General features: G+C 44.2%; 1 protein-coding gene across 1 annotated transcript in view; it reads left to right on the forward strand.

Annotated features, from left to right (window-relative positions):
* Positions 1–16938, forward strand: part of Ppp1r36 (protein phosphatase 1 regulatory subunit 36) — an 18977-nt gene extending 2039 nt beyond the window's left edge. The window contains exons 3-11 of the mRNA XM_005343646.2: positions 4166–4252; positions 5265–5362; positions 5464–5530; positions 6309–6407; positions 12034–12168; positions 15035–15077; positions 15574–15752; positions 15968–16156; positions 16567–16938. Coding sequence (XP_005343703.2) covers positions 4166–4252; positions 5265–5362; positions 5464–5530; positions 6309–6407; positions 12034–12168; positions 15035–15077; positions 15574–15752; positions 15968–16156; positions 16567–16753 — 1084 coding nt within the window. The 3' untranslated portion in view covers positions 16754–16938. The remainder of the gene's footprint in view (positions 1–4165; positions 4253–5264; positions 5363–5463; positions 5531–6308; positions 6408–12033; positions 12169–15034; positions 15078–15573; positions 15753–15967; positions 16157–16566) is intronic.
* The last annotated feature ends 904 nt before the right edge of the window (positions 16939–17842 follow it).

The raw sequence follows: 17842 nt of genomic DNA on the forward strand, positions 1-17842 counted from the left end.
AAGAGTAGGCAATGCTCTTAACCACTGAGCCATCTCTCCAGCTCCCTCTTTATTTTCTTTTGGTGTGTGTAGCCCTGGCTGTCTTGGAACTCACAGAAATCTGCCTGCCTCAGCCTCTGGGATTAAAGGTATGCACCACCACCGCCCAGCCAACAAAATAAGTATTTAACAAATGTTTATGGAGCATGTCCAGTTACCCAGCTGTTTACTGAGGACCAAATAAAAGGGCAGTGCCGGGGAGGGGTGGTAGACGGGGGCAGAAGTGGGGAGAGTCGGAGTGAGGACTAACTATGCAAATACATGCAGAGCTGGGTGGAAGAGTGGTGTGGATAGAATTGACGGGCTGTAATACCCAAATATGAAGGAGGAGTTAGCAGCTAGGTTGCTCTCCAGGCAGCTGAGTGGCTAGCGTTGCCATTCCCCCACATACAGAGGAAAACAGTGCGTGTTTATGGTTGCTATGACAGGCTCCCACGAAAACATGTTTTGTTGGTGGACAGATGAGGCTGGAGGTCAGGAAAAGAGTTGTCTAAAACATGCAGTTTGTACTTAAAATTATAGAACTATGAAGGCATTAGAGATATTGTCAGATAATTCAAATACCACGTTAGAGTGAAAAAATCAACAGTTTCTATTTTATTTTTGTCTTACAGTACCGGAGCGTGAGCCCAGGGCTTTGCACATGTCAGCAAGCATCTCCCACTAGGCTACATCCCAGCAAGCACTTACTTTCTATAGAATACACTTATTTCAGCATCTCCAAAGCAGCCCTTTCACTCCTGCTTGTTTGTCTCTACTGAGACGTCACAACGATCCTGGCCAGTAGGTCCTGCAGCATCACCCACAGTGAGTGTGAGCTAGGTGTTAAGAACGCTTGGGGGTTAGACAGGCTAGTGCAGGAGGCCAAAAAGTTACAGCACAAGAGGATGTAGGCAGAATCTAAGGTGTCAGCCCCAATACTGAAGACTAGTGTGACCATGGTTTCCATGAACTGAATTTCTGTAAGTGAGGCTAATTGGCCGTACTTTTCAAACTATGTTTTAGTGTTATTCACATAATATTTCAGTTAAAATGACTGGTAAGTTTAAAAGTCAAAGTTTAATAGTTAAGATTACTAAATAGTTTAAAGTAAGGTTTATTTTTTCATATTCATGAAATATGTTAATAAACTAAAGGTTTTAAGCTTTGCCTTTCTTTTTTTTTCTTTTTCTTTTTTTCAAGACAGGGTTTCTCTGTGTGTAGCCTTGGCTGTCCTGGAACTCTGTGTAAACCAGGTTGGCCTCAAACTCAGAGATCTATCTGCCTCCATCTCCTGAGTGCTGGGGTTAAAGGTGTGTACTATAACCGCCTGGCTTAAGTTTTACTTTTAATTATGTGTATGTGTGTGAGGTACCCATGGAGGCCAGATGAGTCCAAGTTTTTATCAGCTTGCTGCCAAATTGTCCTGAATATATGGCTGGATTGAACTGACACTGACTTTGGAGAATACTGATTGCTATGACTTCAAGTGTAGGTTGTGGAGCTTGAGATGTGGTTCAGTTGGTAGAGTGCTCACCTCATGTACACACATCCCTGGGTTCAGTCTCCAGCATACAGCTGGGCAGAGTGGTAGATGTCAGTAAACCCAGCTCCGGGGAGAAAGAGGTGGGAAGGAGTTTCAGTGTAATGATCAAATCGGGTAACCCTGTCTCAAAATGCGAACAACAACAAAACAAGATGGAAGGTAGAACTTACTCCCAAAAGTTGTCCTCCGACCTCACACATGTGCCATGTCATGTGTGTGTCCACACTCACACACACACACATAGAAGTAAAAAATTTTGAAAGCTAAAGATAGATTATGTGACATAATAAAGGCCAAGAAAGTCCATTCACAAAAATGTAAATTCAAAATAATTTTTAAATAAAGCCTTAATATCAGATATTCATTTGGCATTCAGCAGACTCCTAGTGTCTGATACATTTTATTTTGTTCCAAGCAGAATTCAAATAAGGCTCACACATTACAATTGATCAATTCATCTTTCTGTTAGTGTGCACATTAAAAGTTTTCAGTAAACTTCCCCACATGGTTCTCAAAAGGAAGCATGACCATTAAACCTATTATTGAAAGACAACTCTTTAAAAAGTTATTTTTGCCTATATGTGTGTCTGTACCCTGCATATGTGCCTGTTGCCCACAGAGGCCAGAAGGGAGCATCGGATCCCTGGTAACTACTCACAGATGGTTATGAGCCGCCATGTGGGTGCTGGAAAGTGAACCTGGGTCCTCTGGAAGAGCAGCCAGTGCTCTTAGGCACTGAGCCATCTCTCCAGCCTTTAGGAGCTAACATTTTCTTACAATATGACTATTGCCAGGAAATTGGCAAATCTGGAAGAAAGTACCAAGCTAACTTTATCACCTCCATAGTGAAGCTTTTCTCAAAAAATTCCTTGTGAGATATGAAAATGAGGTAATGGGAGTTTATAAAATTGGTCATCTGGAGAGTGGTGGCACATTCCTTTAATCCCAGCACTGGGAAGGCAAAGGGAGGAGGATCTTTGTGAGTTCAAGGCCAGCCTGGTCTACAGAGCTAGTTCCAGAACAGTCAAAGCTATGTAAAGAAATCCTGTTTCAAAGACCTAAACCAAAACAAAATAAAACAAAACTCTGGGGCTGGAGAGATGGCTCAGTGGTTAAGAGCATTGCTTGCTCTTCCAAAGGTCCTGAGTTCAATTCCCGGTAACCATATAGTGGCTCACAACTATCAGTAATGAGGTCTGGTGCGCTCTTCTGGCCTGCAGGCATACACACAGACAGAATATTGTATACATAATAAATAAGAAAATCTTTAAAAAAATAAAACAAAAATGGTCTCCATTTTTAGAGAATGACTGACTTGGGAGAAAGTGCTTCTGCTGCTACATGCCTAAGTTTAATAGTAAGATACATAACTTTGGGCGGAGGTGAAGCTTCTGTTTTTTTTTTAATCAATACTTTATTTATTTATTGATTTATTTAGTATGCAATATTCTGTCTGCATGTATGTCTGCAGGCCAGAAGAGGGCACCAGACCTCATTACAGATGGTTGTGAGCCACCATGTGGTTGCTGGGAATTGAACTCAGAACCTTTGGAAGAGCAGGCAATGTTCTTAACCACTGAGCCATCTCTCCAGCCCCGAGGTGAAGCTTCTGATTGGGTGAGAAAAGTAAGTTGTAACCTACAGTAAACTACCAAACTGTTGTATCTGACATTGTGTTCCCAAGAGTCTATGTGTTGGCTCTACTCAAATACCATCTTCTTTCTGTCATGACCTTGGGGTCATGGGAATTCCTAGCATCCAGCAGGGCCTCACTAAGTATTTGTTTACCCTGGTCTGTGTTTGTTAGATTTGCTACTCTCTTAGAAGTCCCGTATTATGTGGTTGGGGGAACTTGTCACTAGGGAAGAGGTTTTATTGAGTTCTAAGACTACCTTACCTTGGGAGACTGAAGCCCAGCCAATGAGGACACTAGAGGACTGGACCACACCTCCTCTCTGAGACTGCTAACCTGTGCTCGTCCTTGGCCTTCTATTCAAATTGTGCTTTCCCTTCAGGACTCTGCCCTGGATCTCTTTGTCCCTCTTCTCAATGTGGTCTCTCTCTCTCTCTCTCTCTCTCTCTCTCTCTCTCTCTCTCTCTCTCTCTCTCTCTCTCTCTCTCTCAGCTTCCAGAGCAGTGACCCTGAGATGACTGCTTGGGAGGCAGAGCTGCCCAGTGCCTAGATGACATGGCGCCTGCTCTGGCTTTACCAGTTGCTATGTAACCTCTTAGCTTCACTTCTTCTCAGGTGGGAAAACGATGGCAATAATGCTTTTCTCATAAAGTTGTAGTGAGAACGAGATGATGCTTAGAAGTACCTGGCCTGCCACAAGTACCCAATAAACTCAGAAAGCCTTCCACACTTATGAACTTCCTCTTTGTCACGACAAGACATTCAGACAGCAATGCTTTGTGCGCGGTGACTTTCTAAAGCTGCAGGTGCGTCGGAGGAGCTGATCTTCCTCTTGATTGTGGGTCTGTGTGGACATACATCTTGAGTTGAGCACTGCTAATATATGCCAATCTTCAGACTGCGTGGGCTGTGTCCCCACAGAATGCTGGGAGAAGGTCAAGTCCCTAATCGAGCCCTTCTCGTTGCAGTTTCACGCCTGCAGTGGAGCTCAAGGAGCGAGGCAAGAAAGGGAAGGCAGTTCACTTCGCTGAGATGGACGGTCCGGCTTCAGAAAGGTGGCTCCACCTCGCCCATGCTGTCTCTCCACGGACTGGCTTGTCTTTCCAAACACGAAGAGATACCAGTCCGGTTTTCCTAGGTTGTCATGCCAATATCCATCAAGGGAAACACAGGCAGTACCTCAACTACAGCAGGAGTTCCAAACAGCCACTAAATGTTTATTCCTCCAAAAATGTGTCTACTAGTACATTTCAAGCTTGTTACAATTTTTATTAATCTGAAAATACTAGTGACATCAGATTTTATTCATATCTATCCATCCATCCATCCATCCATCCATCCATCCATCCATCCATCCATCCATCCATAGTGCTGGGGATAAAAGCCTCACACGTTCTAGCAGACATCCTATCACTGAACCACATCCTCAGTCCATTAAGTCATTGAAATGATTTGAAAGCTGAGCAGTGGTGGCGCACGCCTTCAATCCTAGCACTCAGGAGGCAGAGGTAGGGAGACCTTGAAGGACAGCCTGGTCTACCGAGTGAGTTCCAGAACAGCCAGAGCTACACAGAGAAACCTATCTTGAAGGAAAAACAAACAAATGAACAACAACAAAACAACAAAAATGATCTATTTGAATTTACACTTTCTATCAATATGCATGCTTCTACTCCTATAGTAAAACAATGCTCAAAAGTGCATTGTGAAATAATACTGCATTAAATGCAGCAAATTCCTTGTGCATCCCTGGATATACTAGATACAGCTAAATCTTTTCAAATACTCTCGGGAGGATAGAGCAGTGATTTAGAGGTTGAGAGCACTGGCCACTCCTCTAAGATTTGACACAGATTTGACTCTCAGAACCAACAGGGTGGCTCACAAGTGACTGTAATTCTGCTTGGGAGAGCCATCATCCTCTTCTGGCCTGCTTGTGCACCGCACAAATGTGGCGCACAGACAGACATCCCAACAGGCAAAACACCCCATACAAATAAAACAAAAACACATCTTAAAAACAACAGCTGCAAAATCACCAGCTGAGACTGTTCTCTTTCCAAACAGGTTGACAGATAAAAGGTTTGCCTCAAGGGACGAAAAGTCAGCAAAAGCCCTGGAGAAACGGTATCAGCTGGGCAACGTCACACTGGATGACGTCAAGTGTGAGCAGCTTTCTTCCTCCCGCTTAACCAGACGCTGCAGCCTGCAGCCTCCACGGCGCCGCTCTCGTTCTGTTTAACTAACTGCCTTCTTCTCTCTGCAGTTGTTGCGCTGCTTTCCCTCCAAGACACTGAAATGCAGCGGGTCTGCTCTTTTACAACGTTTATGAGGTAAAGCTGGGATGACATACATCTTTCCCCTTCCTCTCCCAAGGGGAAATAAGTGAAACAGGCCTAATAAGTGGAAACAGATCTGGTTCTTACCAGAAGAGCACATGGCGCCTCTGTGCAAGCCATCCTCTCAGAGACTAGACTAGACAGTGTGGGAGAGATACCTGAGGTCAGGGTCCCACGTCACAGGGGCTCCAAAGTCCTAGAGCAAGGGGGTAAGAACAAATTGATATGGACGGCAGAGATTCACAAGCGGCCCCTTCTGGAGCAAGATGTTTGCAAAAGAAGGGGAGAATGTTTGCTTCGTGTATTTCTGTGCTTTTGCTTGTGTTTTGAGATAGGATTATGCTGTGGAGAAGTGTTCTCTGTCAGTTATTGGAGCTTGAAATCCTCCTGATTGCGGGGGACGGGGGAGGGACGACGACACGGGGCAGGGGGACGGGACACAACAGGTATGAACCACCCCGCTCAGCTTGTATATTTCACAAACAATGCAAATAAATTACTTACAGAGCAAATACTTGTGAGGTGAAAAGTTATTAATAATACATTAATAATTTAGCATCAGCTTTCCCAGAAATAAGTGTTTTTCAGATGCTTTTTACATCTTCATCACAATGGGGAGAATTTTAAATAGTAAGTTAATTGCGTGATAGGTTTGGACCCATGTATTTCTATTTATTCTTACACTGTGTCCCCATTGTTTTTCACAAGAAACCTAACGTTTACAGTCGGGAGTGTTGATTTCTTTTCTTCTTTTATCTTAATTTCCCTGTAGAAATAAGAACCTTGACAGCTTCCTTATGGCGCTTTTGTACTATCTGTCTCATTACTTGGAGAAACTCTCAATGGAAAAGAAACCCCAAAGCTACATGGTGTGAGTAAGACTTTGAAATATGCTGGAGTGTTCTTATTGTTGGCAGTGTTGCCTAGGGTGCAGGGCGATGGCATCTCTTAAATCTTCCTGGTCTAGGAAAACATTGTTTTCATGGGAGGATTTGCTCTGTCTTAAAGCTCACTGAGACTTCACACAGGAATTCTCATAATGAAACATTTCCAACAAGCACAGATCGGCAATGCTCTATGGTGAGAGGTACTGAAAGCCATGTTTGTGGCCACATGCCTTTAACACCTCCACCACCACCACCCCACTACCACACCCTCCCTCAGGAGACAGCACTTAGGAGCACTGGCTTCTTTCCCAGAGAACTCAGGTTCAGTTCCCAGCATCAGTATAATATACTGGTCTGTAACTCCAGTTCCAGGGGATCTGACCCGCTCCCACAGACATACACTCAGGCAAAACATCAATGCCCGTGAAATAAAAATAAAGAAATAAATAAGATACATTTTAAAAATTAAAGATACAGGTGACAGGTGACACGAATTTAAATTGTTATTTTATCTAACCTAGTGACTTAAAAATATTATAATAATATCTGGGCAGTGGTGGCGCACGCCTTTAATCCCAGCACTCAGGAGGCAGAAGCAGGCAGATCTCTGTGAGTTTGAGGTCGACCTGGTCTACAGAGCTAGTGCCAGGATCACTAAAGCTATTACACAGAGAAACTCTGTTCTGAAAAACAAAAACAAAACAAAACGAACAAACAAAAAATTGCCATGATACTAGGATGTTAGTACTTTAACATCAATACTAGGATGTTAGTACTTTAAAATAATTCTTTTAAAAATTTGTATTCTTGTGGAGGGGGTGCCGGAGAGATGGCTCGGTGGTTAAGAGCACTGACTGCTCTTCCAGAGGACCTGGGTTCAATTCCCAGCACCCACATGGCAGCTCACAACTATCTGAAGATCCAGTTGCAGGGGATCTGACACCTTCACACCAATGCACATAAAATAAAGTTAAATAAGCATAAAAATATAAAAAAATTGTATTCTTTGTGTGTGCTTATGTGTTATATGCATGTGTGTGTTATATATGCATGTGTATGTTATATGCATATGTGTGCATGCGGGAGCCTAAGGTCTATTTCAGTATCTCCCTCCATCACTCTCCACCTTGTGTTTTGAGACAGGGCTTCTCAACTGTTTGAAGCTTGTTTTTCAGCCAGATGTCCTCAGAGTGGAGGTCACAGGTGCCTGCCACCATGCCAAGCCTTCACTTGGGTGCTAGGGATCTAAACACGGGTCCTTAGGTCTGAACAGCAACCATGTTACCTACTGAACTATCTGCCCAGCCCCTTGGAGATGTTATTATTGGGATTGCTTCTGCTTTTTTTTTTTTTTTAATTTTTTTTTGGTTTTTCGAGACAAGGTTTCTCTGGGTTTTGGAGCCTGTCCTGGAACTAGCTCTGTAGACCAGGCTGGTCTCGAACTCACAGAGATCCACCTGCCTCTGCCTCCCGAGTGCTGGGATTAAAGGCGTGCGCCACCACCGCCCGGCTTGCTTCTGCCTTTTTTATAGTCTTCAGAATCTGGTGTCTCGTATGTTTATAATACCTCAGTTCAGATGAACCACTCGAAGTTAGTTGTAGCTCATAAGGTCAGCCCTGGCCATGCGGAGCTCTCTCCTCCAGCTCCACCTGTCTCTTCTCATGTTTTTTGTTTGTGTTTTTAGAGGCAAGGATTCTCTGTGTAACCATCCTAGATGTCCTGGAACTCACTCTGTAGACCAGGCTGCCTCAAACTCACAGAGATCTGCCTGCCTCTGCCTCCTGAACACTGGGATAAAGGAGTGAACCACCACCATCCAGCTATGGCTTTTATGCTTACAAAATTCTTGCTAAAAGGTTTGTAAGCATCTAATAACAAAAGGCAAAGTGTTTTAAAAAGTAGATTTGGCTGAAAATAGAACATTCTCCATCAAAGGAAAATCGACGCAGTTTCTTAACCTGTCTGTAGAAAACTTGACTACGCTGTTAGGCGGTGTTGGCCTAGAGATAAATACCAGAGCCCAAATCTGGGAACTTGGAGTTCAGAACACAACAAGGCCTCTCAGCCTTGGCGACCTTTCACAATCTGTGGAACTTTCCAAGTGCCCAGACCGTGTCCACCACCCCCCACCCTGGACGTGTGGAACCAACTCAATGATTTAGCTGTTAGGAATTCTGTGCAGAGCCATTAATTTGTTGCTACTGAATGTTTTTAAATATAAAACTCTCGTATTTGATCGAGCAGTTGGAGAAACATTTTGTGAACTGATCGATGTCCCTGAGTAGCAGTTTTGTAAGGAACCAGATAAATCCTTCAGACACTGCTGTGCCTGTAATACCACCATGATACGCAACCAAGTGTTATTTCAGGGTGGCCTTTCACAGCAGGGCAGCCAGAGCGTGAAGTGTTTCTATGGCAACACCACAAGTTAAAGCCAACTGCGTCTTACAAGGCTCAAGGAGGCCTCCCATTCCCAAACCTAACTCAGGAGGCTTTTGTGGCTCTTTGGCCTGTTATGTTCTTCTGATTTCTTCTAATTCAGAGGCGTATTACCAGTTCAACAGGGACATTTGTTTTATATATTAGTTTGTAAGTAACAGAGGAGAAAGGTCTCCTGGTTAAGTTTTTCCGTGTACTGAAACTAATTAGAACACAGTGGTATAGGAAAGCACACCCACCCAAATCTTAAACTGGGTTCTAAAAATCGTGATCATCTTTCACTTCTTATGCGTCCAGTAGTCAGTTTGGTTTACTTCTTTATAACAGAGTTAAATATAGATTGTGTTGGGATGTATGCACAGAGGAAAATATCAGATTCCAGCTGCAAAAAGTTCATCAATGTCAATCCCTTGGATCCCAACTGGCTGTATAAGTGGTATTCCTTTCGTCCCTTTTGTTTATTTATTTTGAAAAGTCCCCAATACTGCATAAACCTGCTGTGGTGCTTGGGAGGTGGAGGCAGAAAGATCAGAAGTTCGTATTCTCGGTTACACAGTGAGTTTAAGTCCAGCCTGGATTACATGATACTCAGTTCACCCTTCCCAACCCCTGAGGCAATGTCGCAGAAGTGAAAACACCAAAATGCCTAGGGGAACGACTCAGGCACAGAGTATTGATGCCAGTGGACCAGCGCCGCCTAGAAGCTTGTACTGAGGTTATTTTTTCTTAGGCTTTGGTTACATAGCTTACCCCCCTCTTTCCACTTCAGCAGGACTTTAAAACCATGTATTAGTTTTAACTGTGTGTAGCTGTGTGTCTACATATCAGTATGCGCATGTGAGAGCAGGCACCCTAGGAGAACAGGGGAGTCTGGTCCTCTGGAGTTTCAGGTCAGGGGCCACGTGGCTGCGGGGGAACTGAATTTAGGTCCTCCAGCAGAACAGTGTGCTCTTAACTGCTGATTCGTCCCTCCAGCCATAGGTTCTTTTTTATTTTTGCTAATTTTTTAAAAATTACATTTTATTTATTTATTTAGTGTGTGTGTGTGTGTGTGTGTAAAGGTTAGAGGACAGGGGCTGGAGAGATGGCTCAGAGGTTAAGAGCACTGACTGCTCTTCCAGAGGTCCTGAGTTCAATTCCCAGCAACCACATGGTGGCTCACAGCCATCTATAATGAGATCTGGTGCCCTCTTCTGGCATGCAAGCATACATGGAAGGAATGTTGTATACATAATAAATAAATAAATCTTAAAAAAAAAGGTTAGAGGACAATTTGCTGGAGTCTGTTCTCCCACCATGTAGATCCCAGGAATTGAACTAACGTCATCAAGTTTCATGACAAGCACCTGCTTCTGCTGAGCCATTTTGAAAGTCCAACACGCAGGTTCCTTATGTACATCCCTAAGGAGTCCCCGGCCTCACATTCAATGGGAATGATTGTGTTACTTTTCCTGGACTCTCTCCGGAATCTGGAGATGGGGGTCACATCGGGACTCTGTATCTGGAGCAAGTACTCAGCATAGTTCTCCTTCAGAATTGAGTGAAACCTGAGAACCACTGTCCAGATGTTGGAGAGCATCCCTTGACGACTGGCTGGGTTTCTATAGTAAAGGAAAGGATTAGCTAGTGGCACCTCTGGCAAAGGAAGGTGAGGGCCATCAGAAGGAGGCCGGCAGGCGGCATGAAGAGGATGTGTTTGGACTGTACAACATCATCTGGGACTGTACAACATCATCTGGGACTGTACAACATCTGGGATCTTAAAGTTGAAGCCCACTTTCTTTATTCCAGAAACTCGCTTTACTCCAGTGACCCACAAGCCTTTCATTGCCTGTGATACACTTTGTGCTTTTGTTTGTTTGTTTGTTTTGGTTTTGGTTTCTGAAACAAGGTTTCTCTATCAGTCCTGGCTGTCATGGAACTTGCTCTAGAGACCAGGCTGGCCTCAAACTCACAGAGATCCACCTGCCTCTACACTTCATGCTTTTTAAAGGTTCTTAAACTTACCCCTCTCCATTCACAGCATGTCTTCATATAGGTTTTGTTGTTGTTGTTGTTGTTTTGTTCTTTGTTTTCTGTTTTTCTAGATAGGGTTTTCTGTGTAGCCCTAGATCTCCCTCTGCAGACCAGGCTGATCTTGAACTCACAGTGATGTGCCGGCTTCTGCCTCCTGAGTGCTGGGATTAAAGTCATGCACCACCGCCACCCAGATTCACTTCAGAGTACATTTCTCTCACCTTCCAGTGCCCATTGGCAGTATTGCCAACAATACTTTTTCCTATCATGTTGTATTGCAAACACTTAAAATCAGACTTCAGACCTGCTGTAACTGAAGAACAAATGGCTTTTGCAAAGTTCATTTGCAGTTCAATCAGAACTGGGCTGTTTTTTATAGGGAAGTGATGTGCTCATATTCTATGCCAAAATCCACTGAGTGGTGGCCAGTGAATGGTTCCCTACCAAACAGAGCTGAGCTCAGAACAGGGAGCAGCTTGCATTCAGACACAGAATGCCTGAACTTAACAGCAACACCAGGGCCTCGGGGGGGGGGGGGAACTACGGTGGCAGAATCTCCACAAGTGTTTTAGCAACTGCAGGGATGAGAGCAGGCAGCCGCACAGCAACCAGGGCTGATAACTTGTTATTGGGGTGTTCTATAGAGATTAGGATTTGCTGGGAATATAGTTGGAGTTTATAAAGAGCATCAAGTATAAGGGATCTATCCAAGTGACATTGACCCTAAGCTTGAGATGCTAACTCCAGTGACTAAGAGCCCTAAGAGACTTTGAGGGGCTGGAGATGGCTTGGCAGTTAAGAGCACTGGCCGCTTTTCCAGAGGTCCAGAGTTCAGGTCGAGCCACCACATGGTGGCTCCCAACCATCCGTAACTCCTGTTCTAGTGCCCTCTTCTGCTTGTGTGGGCACCAGGCACCTACACAGTACACTTAACGTACATGCGGGCAAAACATACAAATAAAAGCCAATCTATCTTTTTCAAAAGAGAGAGATTTTAAGGAGTTTCCCAATGCCAAAACTCAAGGAAGTCAAATTGGTGAGCCAAGTTTGTTGACTCACTATCTCTTTCAAAATAGCCTATAATTCTAATTTCTTGCTCATTAACACAGACTTACACCAGAATTAATCTACCTTGTCTCCTTCTCTGCCCCCAGAGGCCTGGTAGAGAAAAAAGAGATAGAGCTGGTTATGAGCAAGTTAGAAGATGCGCAGAAGTACCTGGCACAGAAGTACTGCATCCTCGTGCTGGGCGTCGGCATGGCGGATAAGCATCACATGAACTGTGGAAAGTATGCATGCTCTTCTGCTGCCCTGGGTCGGCACGTCCCTAGTCCCTGGTACCCTTGAGGAAGTCCCGTGAGAATCTGCCCCAAGTACCATTGATAACTGTGTTGAGAGAGCCAAGTAAGTACGGAAGGTGTTCCAGCAGCTCGGCCGGCATTTTATAGACTCTGCTCCATCTTGGGACAACATCACTTGTCCTCTCTGTGGAATCCTGCTCAGCCTGACGACCTGGGTTGCTTGGCTGTCTTGGAAGGAGACCAAGTGATGGCCAGTGTTGCAGGGGAGTGAGTGTCTGCTTCTCTTAGCAGCTGTGAGGACCACCATCGAGACAGCACTGTCTGTGAGAAACTGGTGTGGGGGGCGGGTTGTTTTGACCTTAGGATGACAATGCCTACATACTATTCCTAAAACTTAAATGAGGCTCGCAGCACAGGAAAGTTTGGACTTACAGGATGGGGAGCTTTGGTTGTGGACTCTGAAGTGCCTGAGTAGTTAGTTTCACAGTGGCCCAATAGCCACACCTTGAGTACAGGAAAAGAACAGAGTATAAGACATCCCTTGTCTTCTGAGGAAGCTCTGTCTACCCAGGTGTCCCGGATGCCTACATTTCCTGTGTGCTTTCTTTGATTTTTTTTTTTTACACAGTCTCAGTAGCAGCTGGAGGTGTGCTGTTGTGTGTGGGAACCCATTCAATCCACTATTCTTTACACATATACTCTATCCACACACACACACACACACACACACACACACACATATATATATATACTTTGTATGTAGTCTCAATAGCAGTTAAAGGGGTTCTGTTGTGTGTGCTAGTCACTTGATTCACCCTTCTTTCTGTGAATATGTAATATGTGTATGATTTGAGCTTCTTTGTCTTATTCTTTGCTTTGAACATCTTTATCCGAATTGCATTTGGGCTAATTCCTTATGACTTATAACCCAGAACATGTTTAACTAGAAAGTGCAAACTGCTAAATGTTCATGTTATCTGCTACTGGATAACGGCAGGCACGGTGTGTTGGTGAAGCACCAGGGAGGTGGAGGCAGATGCATCTCTTACCTACCTGGGCAGCACAGTGATGCTCCCATCTTGAAAGATAAGCAAACACACAAACAAAAAAGCAGAAACTTCCAGAGCTCTCTCCAGACCTCCCACACATAGGACCAGGAGCCTTAGTTCATGAAGGCTTAGAAATCTTCTATGGCCAGCTGGTGGTGGTGCACACCTTTAATCCCAGCACTTGGGAGCCAGAGGCAGGCAGATCTCGGGGAGTTCAAGGCCAGCCTGGTCTACAGAGCGAGTTCCAGGACAGCCAGAGAAACCCTGTCTTGAAAAGAAAGGAAATCTTTTATTACCAACCACTCTAAGTTCACTTGGCTATCTTGGGGTTTATGACAAATTCTTTTGAAAGTTTAAAGTTAAGATATATAAAGCTACAAGGTGTCTTATCTGGTTATATACTTACTTAGTTTTAGTCTTTACCAAGGAAGAGATGGGAATTTGTAGAGATTTTATGTGTCCCATAGCAAGCATTGGCCATGTGTTCTGCTTCATTGTTTTCTGCAACTGATATACATTAGGAAAACAGTTTGCACTTTTATCCATGTGAATTTGTCTAGCTTATTTCTGATACTGTTTGATAATCATACAAGTTCTTCCTGGGTTAAACTATTCATCTTTCTTTCTTAGTTTAAAAAACACATTAAAAATGCTACATTTTGATCCATATAAAATGTGTCAAATACATCAAGTGAACAATGAATCTAAGATAATTTTTCTTTACTAATATTCTATTTTCCAATACTACTTATTAGTGATTTTTTCTCATTTACAGAATTTTTTGTTTATAAGATTTTGAAATTTTCTAGTATTTTAATCCAACCTGGGAAGTTTATATTGAATTTTATTGATTGGTGTTTCTGTTTTAAACAGAACTCTACAATTTGCTTTTTGTATTTTTAATAGTTAACATTTTTATCGAAAATGTTTTTTTATACAATATATTTTGATCATGTTTCCCCCTCTCCAATTCCTTCCAGATCCTTCCTACCTCCCTATCCATCCAACTTTGTTTTCTGTCTGCCTGTCTCTCTCTCTTTAAGACAGGGTTTCTCTGTGTAACAGTCCTGGCTGTCCTGGAACTCACGCTGTAGACCAGGCTGTCCTTGAACTCACAGAGATTCACCTGCCTCTGCCTCCCAAGTGTTGGGATTAAAGGCATGCGCCACTACTGCCCAGCTCTTGTCTCTCTCTTTAAATATAAACTACAACAAAGTACACACACACACACACACACACACACACACACACATATACACACACACAAATCTGATGTATTTAACACGCACTCAGTGCTCATCCAGCAAAAGAGGTGTATGAGGAGTATGTGGGGTAGGAGCGGCCATCAGTGGAAAGATGAGAGGTCCCTGGCTAGCACCATGGAAATACAGAGAGAGAACTGAACTTGAATCTCAACATCAGCTTCCTCAGTGTAATGTAGAAATCACAGTGCTGACTCCCTCACGAGGATAGAAGGATGAAATATCATAACCAATGTGAAGGTCTCAGTATGTTCTGGGCCTGTGGTGAGGAAGAGCGTTGTGGCCAGAGGGCATGATAGAAAAAAACTGCTATGTCCTGGCAGCTAGGAAGTGGACAGAGAGGAAGAACCCAGAGACAAGGCCGCCTGGCAGGGCCCATTCCCAGTGACCTACTTCCTCCGCCCGGGCCCCACCACCTCCTAATAACCAAACCTATGGCCTCAGGACTTTTCAGGTCCAAATTCTAATAGAGCCACCAGTTAGAATCCCACATTTTATGTGTGATAAACTTATCGCCTACAGCTGGGATTTGTTATTTTTCAGGGATAAAGTCTCAGACACGCAAAAAGACTGGAAATTCTTTGAGGTAAGCCTCTTGCTTTGGGGACTTTTCGTTTTCTATGAAAACAATAAGACACAACAATGACGAGTAGCCATTTGGCAGGCACGCCTTTTAACAGATATCCTTTTTATTTTTTTATTTTTTATTTTTTTTGCTTTTTCGAGACAGGGTTTCTCTGTGGCTTTGGAGCCTGTCCTGGAACTAGCTCTATAGACCAGGCTGGTCTCGAACTCACAGAGATCCACCTGCCTCTGCCTCCCGAGTGCTGGGATTAAAGGCGTGCGCCACCATCGCCCGGCCAGATATCCTTTTTAAAAAGGATGATAACGTTTGTTATGCCCTAGAATTTTGGCCTGCCTTTCCACCCAGAAGTGTGAGCACACAGATAAATCCACACAGCTTCCAGGGATGTCAAGCCGTTGGGTCATCTGGGTTTGTGTCTACCTAATGAGACTGTGGGGACTGCGGGAAGTTTTCAAAGCATTTCCGGGTTCTGTGATTCCTCTGTTTTCTCTTTCAGTGCTTTTATACTTTCTGTACATGCATAGCTTGGATTGTGTTCCGACGTCAGTACCTGACAGAGATTGAGGAAGAAGTAGGGAGGCTTTTTCGTACCAATATGTTCAACATTCCCCGAAGGAAACGCGAGGATGAAGAATCAGGAGGAGAGAAGAAGCGCATGACGTTGGTACAGTTTCGGTAGGACCTTTCGCTTATTTCCTCTGTTTCATTTTTAAGAGCAGTCTTTCTGTGTAGCTCAGACTGGCCCCAAACTTGTAATCCTAAGTAGCTGGGCCACAAACCTGCCCATGGCATCCGACTCAGCTGTGACCATTGGACCTTTCCTCCGCTTAAGGACGTTTGTAAGAAGCAGGACAACGTAACTAAGGTGACTGTCTCCCTCCATCCCACAGGAAAATGATGGCAAAACGTCCGGCAATTAAAAAGGCTGTGGACATGCGCTCCCCAGTCTTGTCTACACTGCTGCCATCTCTCAGAGAAAAAGCTCAACATATCATTGAAAAAAAGTATGTGGCAGGCATCAAACTGCCACCCCGGATGCAGAAGGACACAACAAGTCTGGAGTCTGTGGTCATGCCCGTGTGAGTGGCCCAAGGAAGATCACAGCAGAGTCGTGGGTGGTGCCTCCTGGTGGGGATGGGAGGGCCAGGGGCTCAGGTACTGAGAAAGCTCTGTTCCCCTGCCAACCCCTGACTCCCTGACCAGAGATCTCCACTGAGGCCCATCTGGACGAGAGAAAAAAATCCTAGAAGCTGTGCTAGATTCTCAATAATTGTAGCCTGAAAGAGTGAGGGCCAGACTTCTTAGAGCTGAGGGTCTATTTTAGAATTCATCTTGGGGAGATGTGGGTACAGCCAGGGCAGAATCTTGCTAAGATTCAGTTTCGAGCTAGTATGTAAGACCATAATGGTGGCATGGAAGTTACCACAGAACAGAACTGGGAGAACTGGGAATCACAGTCTATTAACTATGGCAGTAATTCTCTTTACAGAGTTGGCATCTTGGGGGAGCCTCGACATCTGTTCAACCCTCATACTCTCCTCCCTCTTGAATCGGAAGAAAATGGGAAACAGAGTGGAAGGAATTCCTCCGTGATAGAGAGGAACAACGCAATGATTGAGGACACGCTGGACTTGGTCATGACAACCCTATCATCACAAAACACCTTCCCGAAATAATCCAGTGTGTTCCCGTTCTTTATTCAGGTCCCTATATTTGAAGTAAACTACTTTGACTTAACACTTTCTATAGGATTAGTATTTGTTGTCCTAAAGTAGCTGATTCGCATGCTCAGGACTCTTTGGCTCTAGTTGTTCTTTTCACGACTGCTCATTAAAGAATTTTAGAAAGATCTTAAAAAGCACATTTTCCTATTTTTACTCGTTTTTCTTTGTGTGCGTGTGTGTTCGTGTGTGGGAACACTTGTGTGTGCGGGTGTATGTGGCACTTGTGTGCCTGTGCAGTGGAGGCCAGAGGATGACTCTCTTATTCCTTAGATGCCATTCACCTACTTACCATGCTAGTATTTTAATTATGTATATAATTTTTAAGTTATTTGCTATGTGTGTGAGAGACAGAGACACAGCGTATGTGGAGGTCAGAGGCAACTTTCGGAGTCAGTGCTTTCCTTCCAGTGTGTGTGGGATCTGGGTACTGAGCTCAGGTTGTCAGGATTCTGCAGCAAAGGCCTTTACCTGCGTGAATCCTCTTGTCAGCTCCACCACCCACTTTTTTTTTGAGACAAGGAGGTAAAGATTGTTGAAGTCACCTTAGAATGTCAGCCTGTTGTGCTGGCAGAGGAAGCCATGGGCTGGAAGCAGAATCCCCTGCGAATGGCTGAGATGGGGTTGCCCTGGCTAGGTTGCAGAGGATAGGCAAGAGCCCCCCTGTGGGAGCCTCTAGAAGCATAGACATACATAGAGGAATAGTGGGTGTCACACGGTAGGATAATGCACTTTGTGTCTGGCACAGAGGTGTAAGCCAAGTGTCGGTGAGTGAATCTTGGTCTGGTTCTAGATCTTTCCAGAGAGGGATACCTTTTTATGACTCAGAAAGTTACAGCTTTAATGGATGTTCATAGATAGTTATGTGTGTGTGTGTGTGTGTCCATGCTCAGACATGCAAGCATGCACAAGTGTGTACAAGCCTGAAGGCCCAAGGTCAATGTCTCTGTCTTCCTCCATAGGTCTCTGCTTTATTTGAGATAGTCTCCCACTAACCCTGGAGCTCCCTCCCTCCCTCCCTTCCCTTCCCTCCCTTCCCTCCCT

Source organism: Microtus ochrogaster, chromosome 1 (genome assembly GCF_000317375.1).
Source record: "Microtus ochrogaster isolate Prairie Vole_2 chromosome 1, MicOch1.0, whole genome shotgun sequence".
Taxonomy (NCBI): Eukaryota; Metazoa; Chordata; class Mammalia; order Rodentia; family Cricetidae; genus Microtus; species Microtus ochrogaster.